This window comes from Centroberyx gerrardi, chromosome 8 (genome assembly GCF_048128805.1).
Source record: "Centroberyx gerrardi isolate f3 chromosome 8, fCenGer3.hap1.cur.20231027, whole genome shotgun sequence".
Lineage (NCBI taxonomy): Eukaryota > Metazoa > Chordata > Actinopteri > Beryciformes > Berycidae > Centroberyx > Centroberyx gerrardi.
In genome coordinates, this window is record NC_136004.1 from 16,379,185 (window position 1) to 16,396,937 (window position 17,753).

At 43.3% G+C, this 17,753-nt stretch overlaps 3 protein-coding genes across 3 annotated transcripts in view; 2 read left to right on the plus strand and 1 right to left on the minus strand.

Moving 5' to 3' along the window:
- The window catches only part of LOC139912103 (uncharacterized), a 15,956-nt gene extending 10,223 nt beyond the window's left edge, over window positions 1-5,733 (minus strand). The window contains exons 1-6 of the mRNA XM_071899807.2: window positions 5,624-5,733; window positions 1,529-1,609; window positions 1,374-1,426; window positions 1,100-1,199; window positions 889-977; window positions 402-516 (exon numbers count right to left, since the gene is read on the minus strand). Of these exons, the coding sequence (XP_071755908.1) occupies window positions 402-516; window positions 889-977; window positions 1,100-1,199; window positions 1,374-1,426; window positions 1,529-1,609; window positions 5,624-5,665 (480 nt within the window). The 5' untranslated portion in view covers window positions 5,666-5,733. The remainder of the gene's footprint in view (window positions 1-401; window positions 517-888; window positions 978-1,099; window positions 1,200-1,373; window positions 1,427-1,528; window positions 1,610-5,623) is intronic.
- Window positions 5,734-5,917: 184 nt separating this feature from the next.
- Window positions 5,918-10,886, plus strand: riok2 (RIO kinase 2 (yeast)). The gene is made up of 10 exons (XM_071899745.2): window positions 5,918-6,074; window positions 6,690-6,828; window positions 6,932-7,048; window positions 7,438-7,613; window positions 7,779-7,867; window positions 8,010-8,201; window positions 8,309-8,401; window positions 9,138-9,575; window positions 9,813-9,909; window positions 10,326-10,886. The coding sequence occupies exons 1-10, from the start codon at window positions 6,009-6,011 to the stop codon at window positions 10,485-10,487; spliced, it is 1,569 nt and encodes a 522-aa protein (XP_071755846.2). The 5' UTR covers window positions 5,918-6,008; the 3' UTR covers window positions 10,488-10,886.
- A 1,399-nt stretch (window positions 10,887-12,285) lies between these two features.
- On the plus strand, window positions 12,286-17,604 carry LOC139912092 (protein limb expression 1 homolog). The gene is made up of 6 exons (XM_071899795.2): window positions 12,286-12,370; window positions 13,622-13,827; window positions 14,787-14,927; window positions 15,071-15,166; window positions 16,907-16,984; window positions 17,134-17,604. Exons 1-6 carry the CDS (start codon window positions 12,286-12,288, stop codon window positions 17,602-17,604), a joined length of 1,077 nt encoding a protein of 358 aa, XP_071755896.2.
- The last annotated feature ends 149 nt before the right edge of the window (window positions 17,605-17,753 follow it).

Sequence of the window (17,753 nt, forward strand, 5' to 3'; positions counted from 1 at the left end):
AGTCAAATGTGGCATAGTACATGAATGCAAGAATATCCAGAGAGTTACGCATCAAGGTTATTAGCATGTTTTTTTCATCACAGCAGTTCAACCTTGCAATGCACAAAGCAATTAACTAAGGCTTACTAAGAGTTGGGACTGGGCATGTGCCTTTGGTTATTCTACAATAGGAGAATGAAGTCTTGCTCGCTAGCCATGCACAGAGCCCCAGTGACATTACATTGCAGGGCTTGATGTAAGCAGACAGTGCATCTTTATATAGGGCATGTTTTTTTTGGAGAAGCTTCGCAGATTAGAAGGGGAGACCATGAGAATTACACTGGATGTGGCGTTGACGTCGGCTCTGTATATCTAATGCACTTCCAGCTAGACTTTATCTCTATGCAAACTGGCCCCATTACCTTGTTATTCCTGTGCAGGGCCCGACTGACAGTGGAGCACATCTCAATCAGCCTGGTCAGCTCAGACAGAGGGACAGTCACCTGAGTCTGGGACGAATCAAAGCCCACTAGAGACCTGCAACAAACAAACACAGGGTCTATGTTACATCACTCATGCACATGCTTACACACACGCGCTAATGCACACACAAACACGCGATAATTAATGTATTACACATAGAGTAAATCATGCATCTTGCACAATCTGATTGGTTTGGTTGACTGGTACATAATTCTGTCTATATATACACTGTAAAACAGAAGCCATGTGTATATCTGACAATATTATAGGTAATGTGAACTGCACATCTGTTAACAATGCACATTTGATTAGCCAAGGATGCACATTTGCACATCCTGCATAATACTGTCCGCACTGTGAATTTGTTAATGACCCAATTTCCCCTAAGGGAGTTATAAAATTCTTATTTTAGAAGAGAGTGTGTACCTCAGTGTGTGAGTGAGGGAGTTCAGGGCTTTCTCCACGTCCAAACAGCGACACACATGAGAGCTCAGGCCCTCAGAAAGAAGAACCACCTGAGAGAACAGAAGTAAAACATGCACACATCATAGCCTGATACAGCTAAATAGTGTGCGTGTGACATGTGTGTATGTGTGTGTGTGTGTGTGTGTGTGTGTGTGTGTGTGTGTGTGTGTACCTGTCTCTCCAGCTGCATCAGCTGGGCTTTGAGCAGGTTGAGCCTCCTCTCCTCGTATTTCTCCTCAGGCCCCTCATTCACTAGCTGCCTGTACTGGCACCTGAGAGCAGATTATTGTTTAGGAGAGTTTCAGCAGAACAGGCAGAGTAAGTGGATCCCCTCTCCACTGGTCTAATCTAATCAAATTTGATGTTTCCAAACACACAGCGGCTGGCTAAAGGCAGAGCAATGATACCGTAGGAACAAAGCCCACGCTTGTTGTTGGGAGACTTACCTAAGCTCCTCCAATTCCTGCCTCAATTTAGTATTCTCCCTCTGAAGCTTACGCTGGAAAACAACAAGAAAGCAATTAAATGTCCAGACATTTTGTGTGTGTGTGTGTGTGTGTGTGTGTGCGTGTGTGTGTGAGTGTGTGCGTACGTGTATTACCTCAGAGTTGTCCACGTCTGTTTGTGGAGCAGACATCCTCTGTGGGCTGATGGGGGCAAGTCTTCCATGAGGTTGTTTGCTCTGTAGCGACACAGCAAAGGAAATTCAAACACACACAGACATACAGACAGACGCACAGACACAAGCAACCATTTAAAAAAAACTCTTGAAATTTTCCTTTTAAGCTCTATCTCTGTACAAAGACACGTGGAATGATCAAGCATGTGCAGCAGTAAGCAATAAGGTAACGGTATGACCATTACCTTGCCCCTTTCATGCCATGTGTTCTGTCCAGGGGTCAGTTGAGTTTTTTATGCTGCCTAACCATCCTTTGCTTCACCAAACACAGAGAGGCTGGGGTTCAATATAGGATTGGACAGTAGTAGATAAGCTACCCCTTTTGAACTCTTGTATGCCAAAAGACAGCTTATCAAAACACTGAAAGTAATTCTTCAAATGAAATAATAGGGGGAAGGGTCGATGGCTTTGATATGTGTACATCAAATGTAGCGATCATTTCACTTCACACACAGTAGTCAGTACTGCAAAGGTCCTTTCATCACTTTGACCTATCCGCCTCTCACTTTCATCTTATGCTAACGAGGGGCTCATTAATTTATAATCAAAGGACCCTGATTCACTGCAGGTCTGCTGAGAATATTCAGCTCTCTATACACAAAAAGTGGACAGGGTCATCTCATTTCAAACCATACATCTAAAAGGCCAATGGACGCACACAAGAGCACTCACATACACAAGATGGAAGTAAATCTGGCTTGGGTGGGGGTTTTTAATAGAGACCACTTTTCATTCAGACATATTAAATTCTAAACATCCCAGACTGGGGTCAAGGCGGGGAAAAAAGAAAAAAAAAACAGAGATGGAGCGGGAGAGAAAAGATGGGGTGGTAGGGAGATTGAAAAGAGAGCTGCTTTGTGCTTGCGTGCGTGGCAAAAAGTTCCCTCACACACATCTGGGACTGAAGACACTATCACGCTGTGTGTGTGTGTGTGTGTGTGTGTGTGTGTGTGTGTGTGTGTGTGTGTGTGTGTGTGTGTGTGTGTGTGTGTGTGTGTGTGTGTGTGTGCAAGTGCATGCAGGATTGGCCGTTCCGCCACGTTCCAGATAATTCCACACACAGGCGGGTCCACACTCTCCCCCTATGCTCCCGGGCTAGCTCAACTAACACACAATTGGTCACTCTCTGGCCTATGCCTGTGTGTAATTGGACAGACTCTGGGAAACAGAGGACTACGCCTGTCTGTCATAGGCTATTTAACAACAGACTTCCTGCCTCTAGACTCATTCTACAGCTGCTGAGAGCCACCGGAGTAAGCCACAGAGCCTTATCAGAAAAAAAAACAGATTCAACCTATATTAACGGTCAAATCAGTCATATCTCGACAGACTTATGGAGTTAGTAAGTCTTGATACTGCATCTATAAGTCAAGTGTATTTCTGGACAGGGACACAACAGCCATCGCCTCTAAAACATTTAGCTAAAACATAAACATAAAAGTAGGCAAGTTGTTGTGGCAGCAGCATGAATTCCTCCTGAACATAAGAAATTGAATTATGGTATGATGTGATAATCTAATCAAAATCAAACTTGGTCTAATATTAGTAGTAGCCAATCCAGTTAAGAGTGTTATCATGTGCTGCCACTGACCTGACTCCAGGTCAGCATGGAGAGAGTCAAAGAGGAAATGGTAGAAAAAGAAAAAAAGATGAAGTGAATAAGATAAGATGTGGGTGGTTGGGGAGGATCGAAAGGCCCCTTAAACGCTTGAGTTACACCGGCAGCAATATTGGTTGACAAATGTGCCATACCAATTCAAGAATCAAATTATTTAAATTGCAGCTGGAGAATATTACTGTATAACGAGATACTCCAACTCTCACACTCTAACCATTTTATTCTTCCCAGACATTTTTATACTTTTAAATGCATGAGAGTGCAAGGGTGGTCTGCTCAATTACTTGCATTAATTATGAAGGAAAACAAGTCAACCTCAGGAATTACATGATTGCAGTTACTTAAAAGGATTCTAACTGTCAGTCTGATCATTTTAATACTTACATTGATACTTTTTAATGATATTCTCAGCATGTCATAACATGATAGTCAACTGAACCGAATGGAGAGCTTCTTAACCAGCCTCGTTGTCAATTTCAAGACTCCTCCCAGTTGAATAATGTCTATCCTTTGTTAGCAATGTGGGACTGAGCAACAAGGCGAAATAACAAAACCAAGGGTTCAGGTAATGCCGTAGGCCAACTCTACGTAGGTTACATGGCCAACTATGTTTTTGCCCTCTCCTAACCATCCTATAATCAAAGACCTGAGACCGTTAGAAACGTTATGTCTACAGGCACTTCAACCCAAACAAAAGGCTAGGTGGACACAGAGGAAGTAAATTAGCCAGTTTCAATAATAGACTGTAACACCCCAGAGACAACAATGGTCTGTGAGACAAAGACAGCAGCTACATCCACCTGTGTCACAGTGCCATCTAGCCCACAGATAAAGTATTGCAAGCAAAGGCGACAAAGAGGAACAATCACATTTTCTTTGTTGTTGTTTTTTTCCAACAGTGAAGTTGAAGTATCCTTAAGTGCATTCTAATTTCCTGCAATTCAGCAGGATGACATGCTGCAGCATGGTTTGAGAGCAGAGGTGGGTTGGTAACATTTGGCTGAATCCTGCACAGTCGAGCCTTCAAGACCTTAGCATAGGCCTGGGTCTTGTTGCTTCAGCCCAGTTTTAAATCAGGATTTTAGTGTGGTACTATACATAAAGTAGGGTATGGATGCAAATGAACTGTTTACCATCCAAGACACACCTGACGGAGGTGTCAACACATGCCGCACACATGTTCCTTTACACATGTCACACGCATCCAGCACACGTAAGTGACACACCAGGCAGACAGCAGTGCTGAGAGGTCATAAACACAGGAAAACACCCATGAAGCAGTACAGAGTGTGAATGGCTGTTGAAAACAAACACAGGCTGCTCTTGGCTACTCTGCACAGCCAGCAGAACACCTACAGACACTAACTGAGTGACTCACACCCAGCTCATTTTCATACTTATGTACACTCCAGGCTAATAACATTCTAATGTATTGGAATAAATTAATTACTAGTAAAATAAAGTTTTGTCATACGCTCAGGGAGCCAATTCAACTCTAAGGTCTAAAGTAATGTTACAATTACGCAAAGGACAGTAAAACACCTCTACTTCATTTGTGCACACAAATGCGTGTCCACATGCAGACACACACACACACACACACACACGCAGTGCATGCCTGGCTTCTCTTGGACACAGCCACTTGCTGAACCGCAGAATGTTAAATAAACCGGTGGAGGAATTCCACTGAGTCAACACAGCCTGGAAGCGGAGAGCTCAGTGTGTGTGTGTTGGGAGCAGAACAGAGCTGTGTCTGTCACAGGGCAGTCTGGGGTAAACACACACACTCACTCTGTTTAGAACCTACCTGCCCATGGAATGCACAGAATCCAGCTGCTATGGCAACAGAAACCTGCCAGTAAATCTCTCAGTTTAACACCCTGCCTCTCTCTCTCTCTCTCTCTCTCTCTCTCCCTGCCTCTCCCTGCCTCTCCCTCCCTTTTTCTCACTCACTCTCACACACAGATACACACACACCTGACCTTCAAGTTCCAGATTTGAAAGCACATGTAACACAGTGGACACAAATAGTGATAGGAGGATGATACAATTTAAAAGTTTTTCTTGTAGAATTTGGTGGTGGGGTGGGGAGGGGATTTGGAAGGACCCCCAGACCTCCCTTTAACTGGCCCCACCAGTGTGTGACTGATTAATGGTTATTCCACAGCTCATCAAGATGTCTATTTCCCTCCATTTGCTCCCATAACGTGTCATTTTTAAGATTTGACCAAATGTGTTGACAAACTCCCACTTTACCACTAGGTGGTAGTAAATAGCTAACTACTGTAGATACTCTACATGATGCTAACAAAGATGCTAATTTAGCTAACTTGCAATATAAACGACAAAATCTAGTTTTTTTTTACTAGCTGCAAGTTATTTATCTATTTTTTCCTTACCAAGCCTACTGCCGGCTTCGCTGAATGTCGGCATGGCTTCATTGGTGAAATTGTTGTGTTATTAATTCTAATTAATACGCTCAAAATACTTTTATAGAAGTTGCATGGGTCCTGTGTACGCGATAAAAAATCGAGAGCAGCTTAAAGATAGATGTCTGATACGTTAGATTGGAAATGATTCATTAACGTCTTCTTCTGCACTGGCATACCTGTTCTATCCGTGAGTTTCTATCGGTTACCATGACGTCAAACGCAAACCGACGCTTTGAGTGACGCTACTTCCGTTGCACTAACTTCCGTCTTGCACATGTGTTTACGAAGGAATGTGGACAAACTATTGAAATAATAATATTACAGTATTGACGAGACCTGTCTGTGCTGAAATATGGGGAAGTTAAATGTTGTGGTCTTGAGGTATTTATCTCGAGATGACTTCCGAGTCCTGACGGCGGTAAGTAACGGAGTTAGACTCTAGTCTGAGCTGAGTTAGCTCATGCTAGGTTAGGTCAGCCCGGTATAGTCCTGCACACATCAAGCTAACTAAGGTGTCATCTCTTTTATCACCAAGCTGTCACACAAACGCGTTTTTTCATCGTTTGCCATTGCAGCTGCTAAAGTAACTTTAGTGTTGTCAGTGCAGTGATCCACTACTCAGGAAACCTTTCCTGTAATTCAAACAGGTCTTACAATTAAAGCAAACCGTTGGGAAGGAGGTTAGAGAAAGTGGGAAATAAAATTTACGTTACCGATAAATATGGGTATGGTCAGGTGTTTATATCCCTTTTTCATTTTAGACGTTATTCTGATGCATTTATCCAGAGCGACTAGTGCAGCAGTCGAATAAGCTTAAATTCCTAGATCTATAACATTTCAGGCAACCAGTAATAAGGACAGGAGTGTGGTCAGGGCTTTAAATGCTCTGACAATAGATGCAACAGTATCACTGCACGCGGGCTTGGATTCCAGTACTCTCATGATGATATTCAGTAGCTGTCCCCACCTGTGTGTGACTGCTGTGTGTGACAGAGAACTGTGTGATTTTAAAGGTGTGTTTCCCCTCATACAGGTTGAAATGGGAATGAAGAACCATGAGATTGTTCCAGTGAGTCTCCTGTCCTCCATCGCTAGCCTCAAACACGGGGGCTGCAACAAGATCCTCAGGGAGCTTGTGAAGCACAAACTTGTGGCCTATGAACGCACCAAGAGTAAGAAACACATAATAATGCTTGTTGTACCTGACAGATGAAGCTGGTAGAGATGGTGCATGGAGTTAAAAGTTCTAATGCAGAGTGTGTTTGTTGATTTCAGCGGTGCAGGGCTACAGGCTGAACTATGGAGGATATGACTACCTGGCCCTGAAGACCATGTGTTCCAGAGAAGTGCTGATCTCTGTTGGAAACCAGATGGGTGTGGGAAAAGAGTCAGGTAAAAAAAAAAAAAACAATCACATACTTGCACACAAACAGGCATTTTGTTACATTTGGACAGTGGTAGCTTGAAGATCAGAGAAGAGGGCTTCTGAGTGGACATTCACTGGTTCAAATCCCTGGGAAAATCGGGGTGGGAGTAGTGAACAAAAAGTGCTTTCCTTACCCTCAACAATTACTGTGATGTGATGCTGAGCAAGGTACTTAACCCCTAAGTGCTCCAGCAGTACTGAAATGGCACAAGACTGATTTTACTGGGCAGCACCCAGGTGTGTGTGTGTCCTCCTTCCCCTATAACTAATCCTAAACTGTTGTTGTAAATGAGAATCCGTCAATACATTTCAGTACATGCATACACACATACTTGTTTGTGTCCGCCTCCTGTAGATATTTACATTGTGGCAAGTCCAGAAGGGGAGCAGTACGCTCTGAAGCTTCACAGATTGGGCCGTACCTCCTTCAGGAACCTGAAGAACAAGAGAGATTACCACAAACACAGGAAGAACATCTCCTGGCTCTACCTCTCTCGCCTCTCTGCCATGAAGGAGTTTGCCTACATGAAGGTAATGCAGTGAATCAGAGTCACAGTAACTGATGTGCCCGTCTTATGACACAAGGAGGCAGCAGAGTTGTCTGAAATGAATAGGAAATGTCTTCTATGGTCCATAAGATGTAGGAAGCAATTTTTGTGTACCAAATGTTTAGTGTCATCTCCTTCCTCCTCTCAGGCATTGTATGATCGAGGCTTTCCCGTTCCCAAGCCTGTGGACTATAACAGACATGCTGTAGTGATGGAACTCATCAATGGATATCCACTGTATGTAATAAAGCCATCCTTCCTTCTTGCTGTTGTACATTCCCTTCCTCTCTATTTCTCTCTTATTAAATCCATCTTTCAAAGGAGTTCTGTGTGTTACTAGTTCCTGGTATAATCTGTGCATGTTGCGTTTCCCTTTTAGGTGTCAGGTGCGTGAGCTGCAGGATCCGCCGGCGCTGTACAATGAGGTCATGGAGCTTATAGTCAAACTGGCCAATCACGGCCTGATTCATGGAGACTTTAACGAGTTCAACCTTATGTTGGACGACCAGGACCACGTGACCATGATCGACTTCCCTCAGATGGTGTCCACCTCGCACGTCAACGCTGAATGGTCAGTCTCTGTCCCATAAAGTTACAAGTTACTAATTAACAAATGGAACAAACGCTTGACTTTGAAAGATGCACCTGTTGTTGACTTCTCTAACCTTTTGTTTCTAGGTATTTTGACAGAGATGTCAAATGTGTCAGAGATTTCTTTGCAAAACGATTCAATTACGAGAGTGAGCTCTACCCAACCTTTAAAGACATCAGGTGACTGCATGTATTTATTTTTCAATTGCAAGGTTCTAAAGTGCAACCATTTTGGCGCACTGGTGTGCCTACAAATAATTGTCTTGATGTGATTTTAAGGAATAACTTTTTTATTGCAAGCATGGAAACTTTTCCACTTCTCCGCTCCTCTTGTCTGTTCTGTTCTAGCCAATCAAACACCAACTTCACATACCTCAAAGTTGTTTTGGAATTGGCTCAAATTAAATCCACTTCCTCTCACAACAGTGTTTTTCACTGACGCCGACTGTTAGCCAGATCGGCCAGGAAACACATTTTTGAGGGATACAAATTTTGGCACCTTTGTTTTGACTGGAGTATGGATTTTCTGTCATTGATGATTTTGAGGTGTGACATTTAGAGGACAAAGAGCATGGAAGCCATGTCAACAACTCATGGCAAATGTGATGTTATTGTTTTGTATCTGAATACAGATTATATCCAGAATATATAAAATGATTTGACAGCATTGCCTATTTTTCAATTTAGAAAAAATAAAGTTCAGCTTAAATGCTTTGGGGTGCACCACAATTTTAGCTGGTGCTCCTAAGGTGGTTGGGAGGTTGGGAGCACCAGTGGTTCAAAATAAAAAAAGTTAATTTAGAGCCCTGAATTGTCTTGCTTCCCTCAATTTATTTAACAGGGGTGGGAAATGAATAGGAGTGATTAAATGCATTATCATGGGAATGATCTTTTTTGACACGGCATATTCCTACAGGCGGTCTTGCTCTCTAGATGTTGAAATCTCAGCCAGCGGCTTCACCAAAGATCTGGAGAGAGATGCTAGCTTGCTACACCCAGCCGGACCTGAGGGAGAGGAAGATGAAGAGGAGGAGGAGGATGAAGAGGAGAGAGAAGAGGAAGTAACGAGAGAAGAGGAAGAAGAGGAGGAGGAGAGTGTGGACATGGAGGAATACAAACAAGCAATGCTGGAGCTGGACGGTCTGAAAGTCAGCGACCCACATGCAGACACACAGGATGAGGGGGGAGAGAATGACATAAGGGAAGAAGAACAGAAAGAGACTGAGACAGCACCGATGGCTGCAAGTGATGAAGAGGGAGAGAGGGACCAACAGGAAGAGGTGAAGGAAGCAGAGGATGTTTGCCCAGAGCTGGTAGAACTTTCTGCCTCCAACAGAGAGTTCAAACCCTTCAGGTAAAGAGAATTGTAGAGACCACCATCAACTGTAGACGCTGTTTGATAAAGTCTTCTTACAGTCTCCCTTACATTGACTGATGGTGCCTTTTTCCTTTGAGCATACAGTCCTTTGTGTCAAGTTAAGCAGGCTTGTTAAAAACAAATGCAGAAGAAACATCTATAGTAAATGCATGTGCTTTGTTGTAAAATGTGACATAATACCAATTCATTTTGCATGTTTTTTTTCTCCTGCAGAGACTCAGACAGCCTTCTACAAATGGCAGAACACAGGAGGAGGACAGACAGCGAAGCCACTGTGGGCAGCATAGGGAGCTGCTCTACCATACCAACAGTTAGTACATCTTACACACAGACACACACACACTCACACACACAAACACACACGTCTGTAGTTATATGAATTATACAGGGTTCACCCCAGGATGAGGTGAGGGGAACTAATACTAATATAATAACATAGATACAAATACTCTTTACTGATGTGATCTCTTGGAAGATTGACTGCCTGGAAATTTCAACAGGCAACGTAGCATCCCTGCTACACTGTTTTAGGCAAACCCTGGTATGGCCTGTACTTGTTGCCAAAGGGCTTTTGCATGACTTTGCTATGTTTGAAAGAATGTGACAGGTGACTTATCATAAAAAGCAGAGGCAGCAGACATGCCTACATAAGTCTCGTGCTGGTCTTGCAGAGAGAGTGTTTGCATCTGGAGTAACATGATGTCTTTGTGATTGTGCGTCCTGCAGGAGGTCGTCCGTCAGAAGGTGCGGAGGCAGCTGAACAAGCAGCAGAAGGCCGCCCAGAGGAGACGTCTGCAGAAGGGAGAGGCCAACCTGGTGACCAAAGCCAGGAGAGAGAACGAAAGTAACATCAAGTCCAGCATGGAGACTGCTTCCTTCTGGGGATAAATGGGACTACAGGGAAGAAACACCTAAGTGGAGAAAGGGAATGTACGTCAACAGGGGCTTTGTCTGCTCAGTTCCTCTGTTCCTTCATCTGAAGTGGTGTAAACACATGATGGTTCATGGCAACGGTAAAACCTCAACCAGAGAGTACCTGCTCAACACTTCAGCTCTTCTGTATTGTGGGGAAATGCAGGCGAGATGAAGGACACAGCTGAAGACACACCAGAATCAATGCAAACTGTGTGCATGTCTCTTTACTCGGACAACCCCCACACTGTCACGGTTAAGAGAGAAGGGGCCATTGTCTGTGGTTGAACTGCAATGAACTGCCATGCTGAACATACAGTATAATGCAGTGTAAATAACTACTACTCATCCTAATCAGGCTGTATGATTGACAATAAAGCCTTTTTAAACAATATTGTGTTATCTCGCTCTATCAGTCTATTCAAAAGAATGGGATTGCACTCAACAGTGAGGATAAACAAGCTTGAAAGCATTCTGTTTGTCAGGAAATTGAATTAAACCTTGCAAAAATCCTCGCTGTCGAGTAGGACAGCATTCTTTTGGATAGAAACTTACTAACTATTGCTATTTTTGTATTCTCCCAAGTTCATTGTAGGTTAATAGTATAATGCTGACAGATTATGACTGATGTGGGTGTAGATTTAAGATTCAAATAGAATGCAAGTTCCTAGAGCGCTTTCCTTTATGCTAAACTCCTGAGGTTCAAAGGTCTCCAACTATTAGATGGTTTGAATGGATCGCTGCGTCCGCCCTCCCAGCAGCCAATCAACTCAATAGAGTCACCCAGAGACGGACACAAACACATGTGGGAACATACATGCTCCAGGACACACCAATGCATTCGCCATGAAAAGGTGCAGGAAATAGACACGCATAGCCATTTGCTCTGTTTGATTGACACATAGTGAGGCACGCATAACACGCAATAGAAGAGGACTTGGGAGCTAAGAAACCACTCCTTTCTCAGTATTTAGTTCATTAATGTGTAAGAGGCTTTCAGAGAGCGGGTGAATTCAGACCTGAACAATGGCCATTCATATGAAGAGGGTGAATGGAGCTCAGACCCCGGCCTCAGTGGGCTCAGACTAGTGTGTGAAGTCAAAAGTATGCCTCCATCCCACCCCCCACCCCAAACCATCTTCTCTCACCCCAGACTCAGACACGGGATACTGGGCAGCATTGTGCTGGGAACTGGATGTTGGGGGGGTATTTCATGTGAAACCAGCTTCATTCTTCATCATAGATTGGACTTATGACACCTACCCACTGGTATTTTCCTCTTCTTCAGATGGTATATTGTGCTGTTCTGTGGTTCAACTTGGCAACTTTGCACAGGTCTGTAACTGTCTGACTCTGTTCAGGGATTAGCCAGCTGCACAGCCCGAGGGGAGGGGCTCGGCATTCCAGTGCTGGACCTCTGTGTGTGTGTGCAGAAAGAGTGAGGGGCCCTCTGAGCTAATTGGCAGTGTGGGTGACAAAGGTGGTCTGCTTCAGAGGAGAAACCCTGGTGAGATGTTCACACAAGAGAGGAGGAGGGGAGAGAGGGAGTTTGGGAGGTGGAGAAAGGGAGAGTGAAGGGGCATTAGGACTTTGGGCTCGTTCCTGACGGTGTTCCCGCCCTGAGCCGTGTTGACGATGGAGGCTGCTCTCTCTTAGGGTCATGTGTGGGCTGCAGCAGCTCCCATTTTGATAAAGCATGTGCGAGCTGAATTGGACAAGTGTATGAGAGAAGCGGACTGACCGTGTTTGGGGCGACGCTAGGAGTGAGCGCCGGATGAGGATGAGCAGAGTGAAAGTTGTGGACAGCATCATGATGTCACACCTGTCACAGAGTGAGATTGACACCGGCCCCAAAGACTGTGAGTAACTGAGAAACAAGACATGTAAATACAAAGTGCAACAGGGAATAGACGCATTTCTTTATGTTTTAATATCAGAATCAAATTGTTAAGAGTAAAAGAGGACAGTTCTTACAATTGTGTTTTCTGCTGCACTGACATTCAAGCTTTGAAAAAAATGATCCTTTACAAACACAGGTAAGCCACTGTGGAAGAAAACTAACAGGTTTATTCAATCTGCAGGTTGGGAGTCAAGGAACTCAAAATCTGGATGATTACACATAGGCTTGTAGTGTTGAATATTCATGATTATGTTAATACAGATAGAATATAATAAAGCTATTGGTCAAAAAGTACAAGGTCATATGAACAAGACTGAACAACCAATGATAATTATAGTTCTGTCACTTTAAGGAGATGTGTAATAAGAGGTGAGCACCTTCTTCTAGACAACATGTTATTATTTTGCCAAGGTCACTCAGTCAATATTATCTATGAGATTTGGGTATTTGCACATTCCAAGCTCACAGTTCTGTGAGAAACACACAAGATGTTACTTTAGAGTTTAATCTTATAATAGCGAAGCAGATTCAGTATTCTTGAGTTTTAGGCACTTAAGGTGTAAATATTGGTCAAAGGTTGCATATTGAGTGAGCATATAGGAATGTTGCTTAGTATAGGTAGTTTTCTATTTCTTCCTCAACACCACACACAGCTGCTTTCTTGTTACTTTGTTATATTTCCTTCCAGATACAATGTATGAACCCAGTGTCAGTCAAGTTAGACTGACCTGCAGTGAATTGTTTTGCACACAGTGAGGGACACAGGAAGCTTCTAAACCCTTCTCAGGGTCAGAAAGCGCTCAGATATTTAAGAATTGCTGATCTGTGCAGCCTCAGGACCAGGGACGGGGTGGCTCCCTACAGAATCAATTTCCACTTAAATACACCCTGTCTGGGAATGTTGATTTCACAAAAAAAGATGACGGTTTCACATATGTAGATGAACATATAGACACATTCACGCATAAACACTTAAACTTAAACCTGCAAGTCCAGTTTTCTGTAGAGAGAGACTGAAAAGTAAGAAAATGTTTTCACTTCTGATCATATCAACAGGTGACTGACTGGCTCTCTTTTTAGTCTTTTAGTCTTTAGTCTAATATCAAGACCTCCTGTTCTGTTTTGGTCATCAATGCTTTCATCACTGTCATTCCTCAACCCTTCATTTTCAGCATTTTGATATCCACGTGTCCTTATTGTGTCTGTGCAGTGAATGTTGTGGCCATGCTCCATCACTTCTGGGAGCAGAAGCAGGTGAGCCAGCTGAACGGATCCTCCAGTGAGTCGGATGGTTCTGTTAGGGATTCAGCCAGCCAATCAGAGAGCCTGCTGCTGTATGAGTCTGCCCCTTCCCCCGGTCCCCCGTACGTCTGCTATGTCACCCTACCTGGAGGAAGCTGCTTTGGAAACTATAAGGTGTGTTTATTGTCACTACCAGACAACCCGTCTTGGCGCAAACAGTGAGCTGGATTCTTGCATTTGTTAGTTATGCTACCTTCAAGTGCTGTTGGAAATAATTAATAATTAATTATGAGGTGAGCACACATGAATGACCCTAAACAGTGGTAAATACAACTGGAAAAGTCAGAATATTCTAATACCCAGTCTGCCAACATATGATGTTTAGGGAGCCTGTGGATATTGTGTAATCAACTGTTGGTAGCAATTATGTATTTTATTATTGTATGATGATGCTGTTTGGCTTTCTGTGTAAATAATTAGTATTGTTTTTTTGTATTTTCACTTTAACTTTAAATTCAATTTTAGTTGTCACATTTTGGTTTTTAGTAAATTAATTAAAATATCAATTCCATGCCTAATGAGCATGTTCCCCTCTTCATTCTGCTGCTGCAGCACAAAGTAGCTCTGTGTCACTAAAATAAAAACAAACAGCCACCAAAGAAATTATAAAATACTTTTATTAAAGGTTGTTATTTTTTCTGACAAAAAGCATTTGAATGCGCGTCAAGTTGTATTACGACATTTCTCACTCAGAAGTAGAAGCATGCGAGAAGCACTTAAAGGCCGTGCAACAGGAATGAACACACACACATACACACACGCACACACACACACTTCTAAGGTTGCTTTATATTGATTTTGTTCAGCTTGGATCCCATGATGCTTTTCAATGGGCTCATTGTGACCCGCACAGCAGCCCCCAGCTCATAGCAGGTGTTTGATTGGTTATCTGTGACTGCCTCTAATGTCTTAATCTGATTTGATTTGTGATCCCATGATCAGCTCTTGTGAACTCCCTCAGAAGTGTCAAATCAAACTTAACTAATTAGCCGTAGACTCACATGTAACGGCAGACTTTTGCTTTTTCCTCTCTGCCCTCTTTCCTTTTCACCATCTCATCTCCTCATCCTCAGGTGTGTGAGACCCAGGCGGAGGCCCGCAGGGATGCGGCTCGTGTGGCTCTGATGAACTCCCTGGTGAACGAGCTGCCGTCTCGACGCATCAGCCCTCATTTTATCTCTCAGAGCCTGCAGCAGGCAGCCGCAGACAGCGCTGTGAGTGTCAGCCAGCGCAAACACACAGAATTAGACCCGAGTCAGACTGGAAGAGTGAAAGGGTTGGGAAGTGTGTTGTTCTCAATATGAATATTAATAATAAATCCTGACCCACACTGTGTTGCTGTGTCGTGTCTGTGCAGGTCTCTGTAGACGATGTGTGTGACTCAAGCACCAGTATAGGAACCTACAGTCTGCTGCTCCACTCCTACAAAGGACGGACCATGATGGAGTTCCAGGTACAACATAATGCTATGAGTCATTTTGTAAGTGCTATTTGCCTTGTAGCTGCTCTCTCAAACCATGTGGGGTCATGTGGTAATCATATGAGAGATCCATATTCTTCAAAGGATTCAGGCTTTGTGAGTTGCTTAGTGACAAGGGACATAGAAGGGTGCATTCATAATTGGACCCCAAATAATGACATTGTTATTGTATTGCAAAAATAGATATGTGACACTTAAAATCAAACTATTAAGCCAAACATAAGCAAATTCTAAACTCACAATGCTCCCCAGTGGGTGGCAATTCCACTCTCCAGCTTTATAATTATAAGCAAGCTCTATATTCCTATATTCATTCCCATTATATCTCTGTCAGCATGTGCTGGTGTCAGACTGAGAGTCAGACCTCTGGCAGGGAGACGTGGTATGAAACACCTAATATTTCTACCTCTATGTAAATAAGCATAGGTCTGCAGACAGAGGGTTATTAGGAGGAGGAAATGGCTTCATTATCATTCCTGCTAAAGCAGGGCTTGTAACGATGGAGAGGTTCCAAGTAATACACACACACACACACCCATACATACACACACTCAGATGTACACACACGTAGCACATGCACGCAAGCACACTTAAATGCATACACACACATACACTCAGATGTCTACACACTTGCATGCACTGGTATCCTGGTCACACATGAATGTACAGATTCTGTTCAGGTTTACACACTCGCCTACAAATATTATATATAATATGAAGGGTTTCATTCCAAAATGCTATATATCCATTTTGGAAAATGTTTGCTACCTGAAATTCATTAGGCAATATTTGAAATACATAAATAATTCTGTCCTCAAAAAATGAACTATTTATAAGAAAACGTCTTAAGATGACTCCTAACTTCAATACTAACCCATAATGTGCTTAACTTTCATGGCAGCAGTCAATATGAGAGAGTGGGTGTCATTTTTTTCTCATTTGGAACAAAACTGTTCATATATACAGCATGCATCAATGCAGTAGGTGTCAGATGATTTGGTAAACAAAGAGTCAGAAAGGAAGAATGACAAACACACTAAGACAAGTTTCTTTCCTGTTTCCTTCTGCCGGGTACAGCTCATCTCCTTGTTTTGTTTTGTTCTGTATGTACTACTCCATTGTCTCTGTGGGTGTTTTCTTTCAGTTTTAGTCTGTTTTTTGCTCTTTTGTTTTTGTGAAGCACTTTGTAACTCCTGTATTAAGAGGTGCTATATAAATAAAGCTTTACTTACTTACTTACAAGGAGTGTAGGGCAGATGCACAGTTGAAAATAGAGTGACACTGAAATGGACACGTAAACAGTTTAGCAGGTACAGCAGGGACTTCAACCCCGGACAACTAACGTGTCACATTTTCCAGCTGTGTCTCATTAGGTCAATCTAAGTTAATCTCTAGGCTCCCTCTCTGTTTAACACTAATGTCACCAGCTCTAACACACGGCAGCTGTTCAGCCAGATGGTGGTTCCTAAATCGGGGCAAAGCCTACCTGGTACATGAAGATTTAGAATATCTTTTCAAACTTATCATCCACAGTTTGGTTATGGGTTAAAGAAGTATTCAGATAATACATTATCTTTGTCAGATGTACTTACACAATGCTGAGTGTTTGGGTTCATGATCCAAATCATTACTCATGGTGTTGCACAAGACACTTTCTCTCTCTCTCTCTATATATATATATATATATTTCTATACATCTCTCTTTCTCTATAGGAGATGATGACAGTGTTCCAGTTGTTGCACTGGAATGGGACACTGAAGGCTCTGAGGGAAAGGCAGTGCTCTCGACAGGTACAGTTCTTACATGGGACACATCTCACTTCATTAGATTAGGCTGATCAGACCCTGGTTAGAGCAAATTTTCATACAATATTGCATTATAACCTACAATCTCTATCGCTGCTTAGAGACGATTGCCTATTTTCTCCTCTTCCTCTCAGAGTGTGATTGCCTATTACTCTAAACGAGGACTTGATGAGTACATGCGCAGCAGCATGGCTCTGGACTGGCTGGGGCGGGAGCAGAGGTCACCAGGGCGACTGGGGGAGGAGCTTCAGGTGGCGCAGAGGGAGCTGGTGTTGGCCCGACGCCGAGGCACAGAGCTCCGCTTCTACAAGGAGAAAACAGAGATCCTCAGCCTGGCACTGAGCCAGGCATATATGCACCAAACACATGAACCCCAAGGCCAAGCGCCGAGTCACACACACAAGCAGGAGCAACATCCTTTACAGGAAATATACAGCCAGGATACACTAGGCCAGATAACGCCACCCTGCAGTCCATCACCAACCCTCCATAAAAACACTAAGCAAACAGTCTGCCTAACCTCTGGCAAACAAAAACAACAGGCCTCCAGCAGTCCTGCACCCTGCCAACAGCAAACGCATGTGCCTTTGGCCGACCCTGAATAGACTGAGACAGGAGGTGGAGGGTGAAAGACAGAAGGTAGAGGGTGAAAGACAGACAATAGAGGGTGGAAGATGGAAGGTCACTGAAAGTCCTACAGCTGCCACTGGAGATTTGATGTCTGTTATTTGGAAGAAACAACAACCAGACCAGG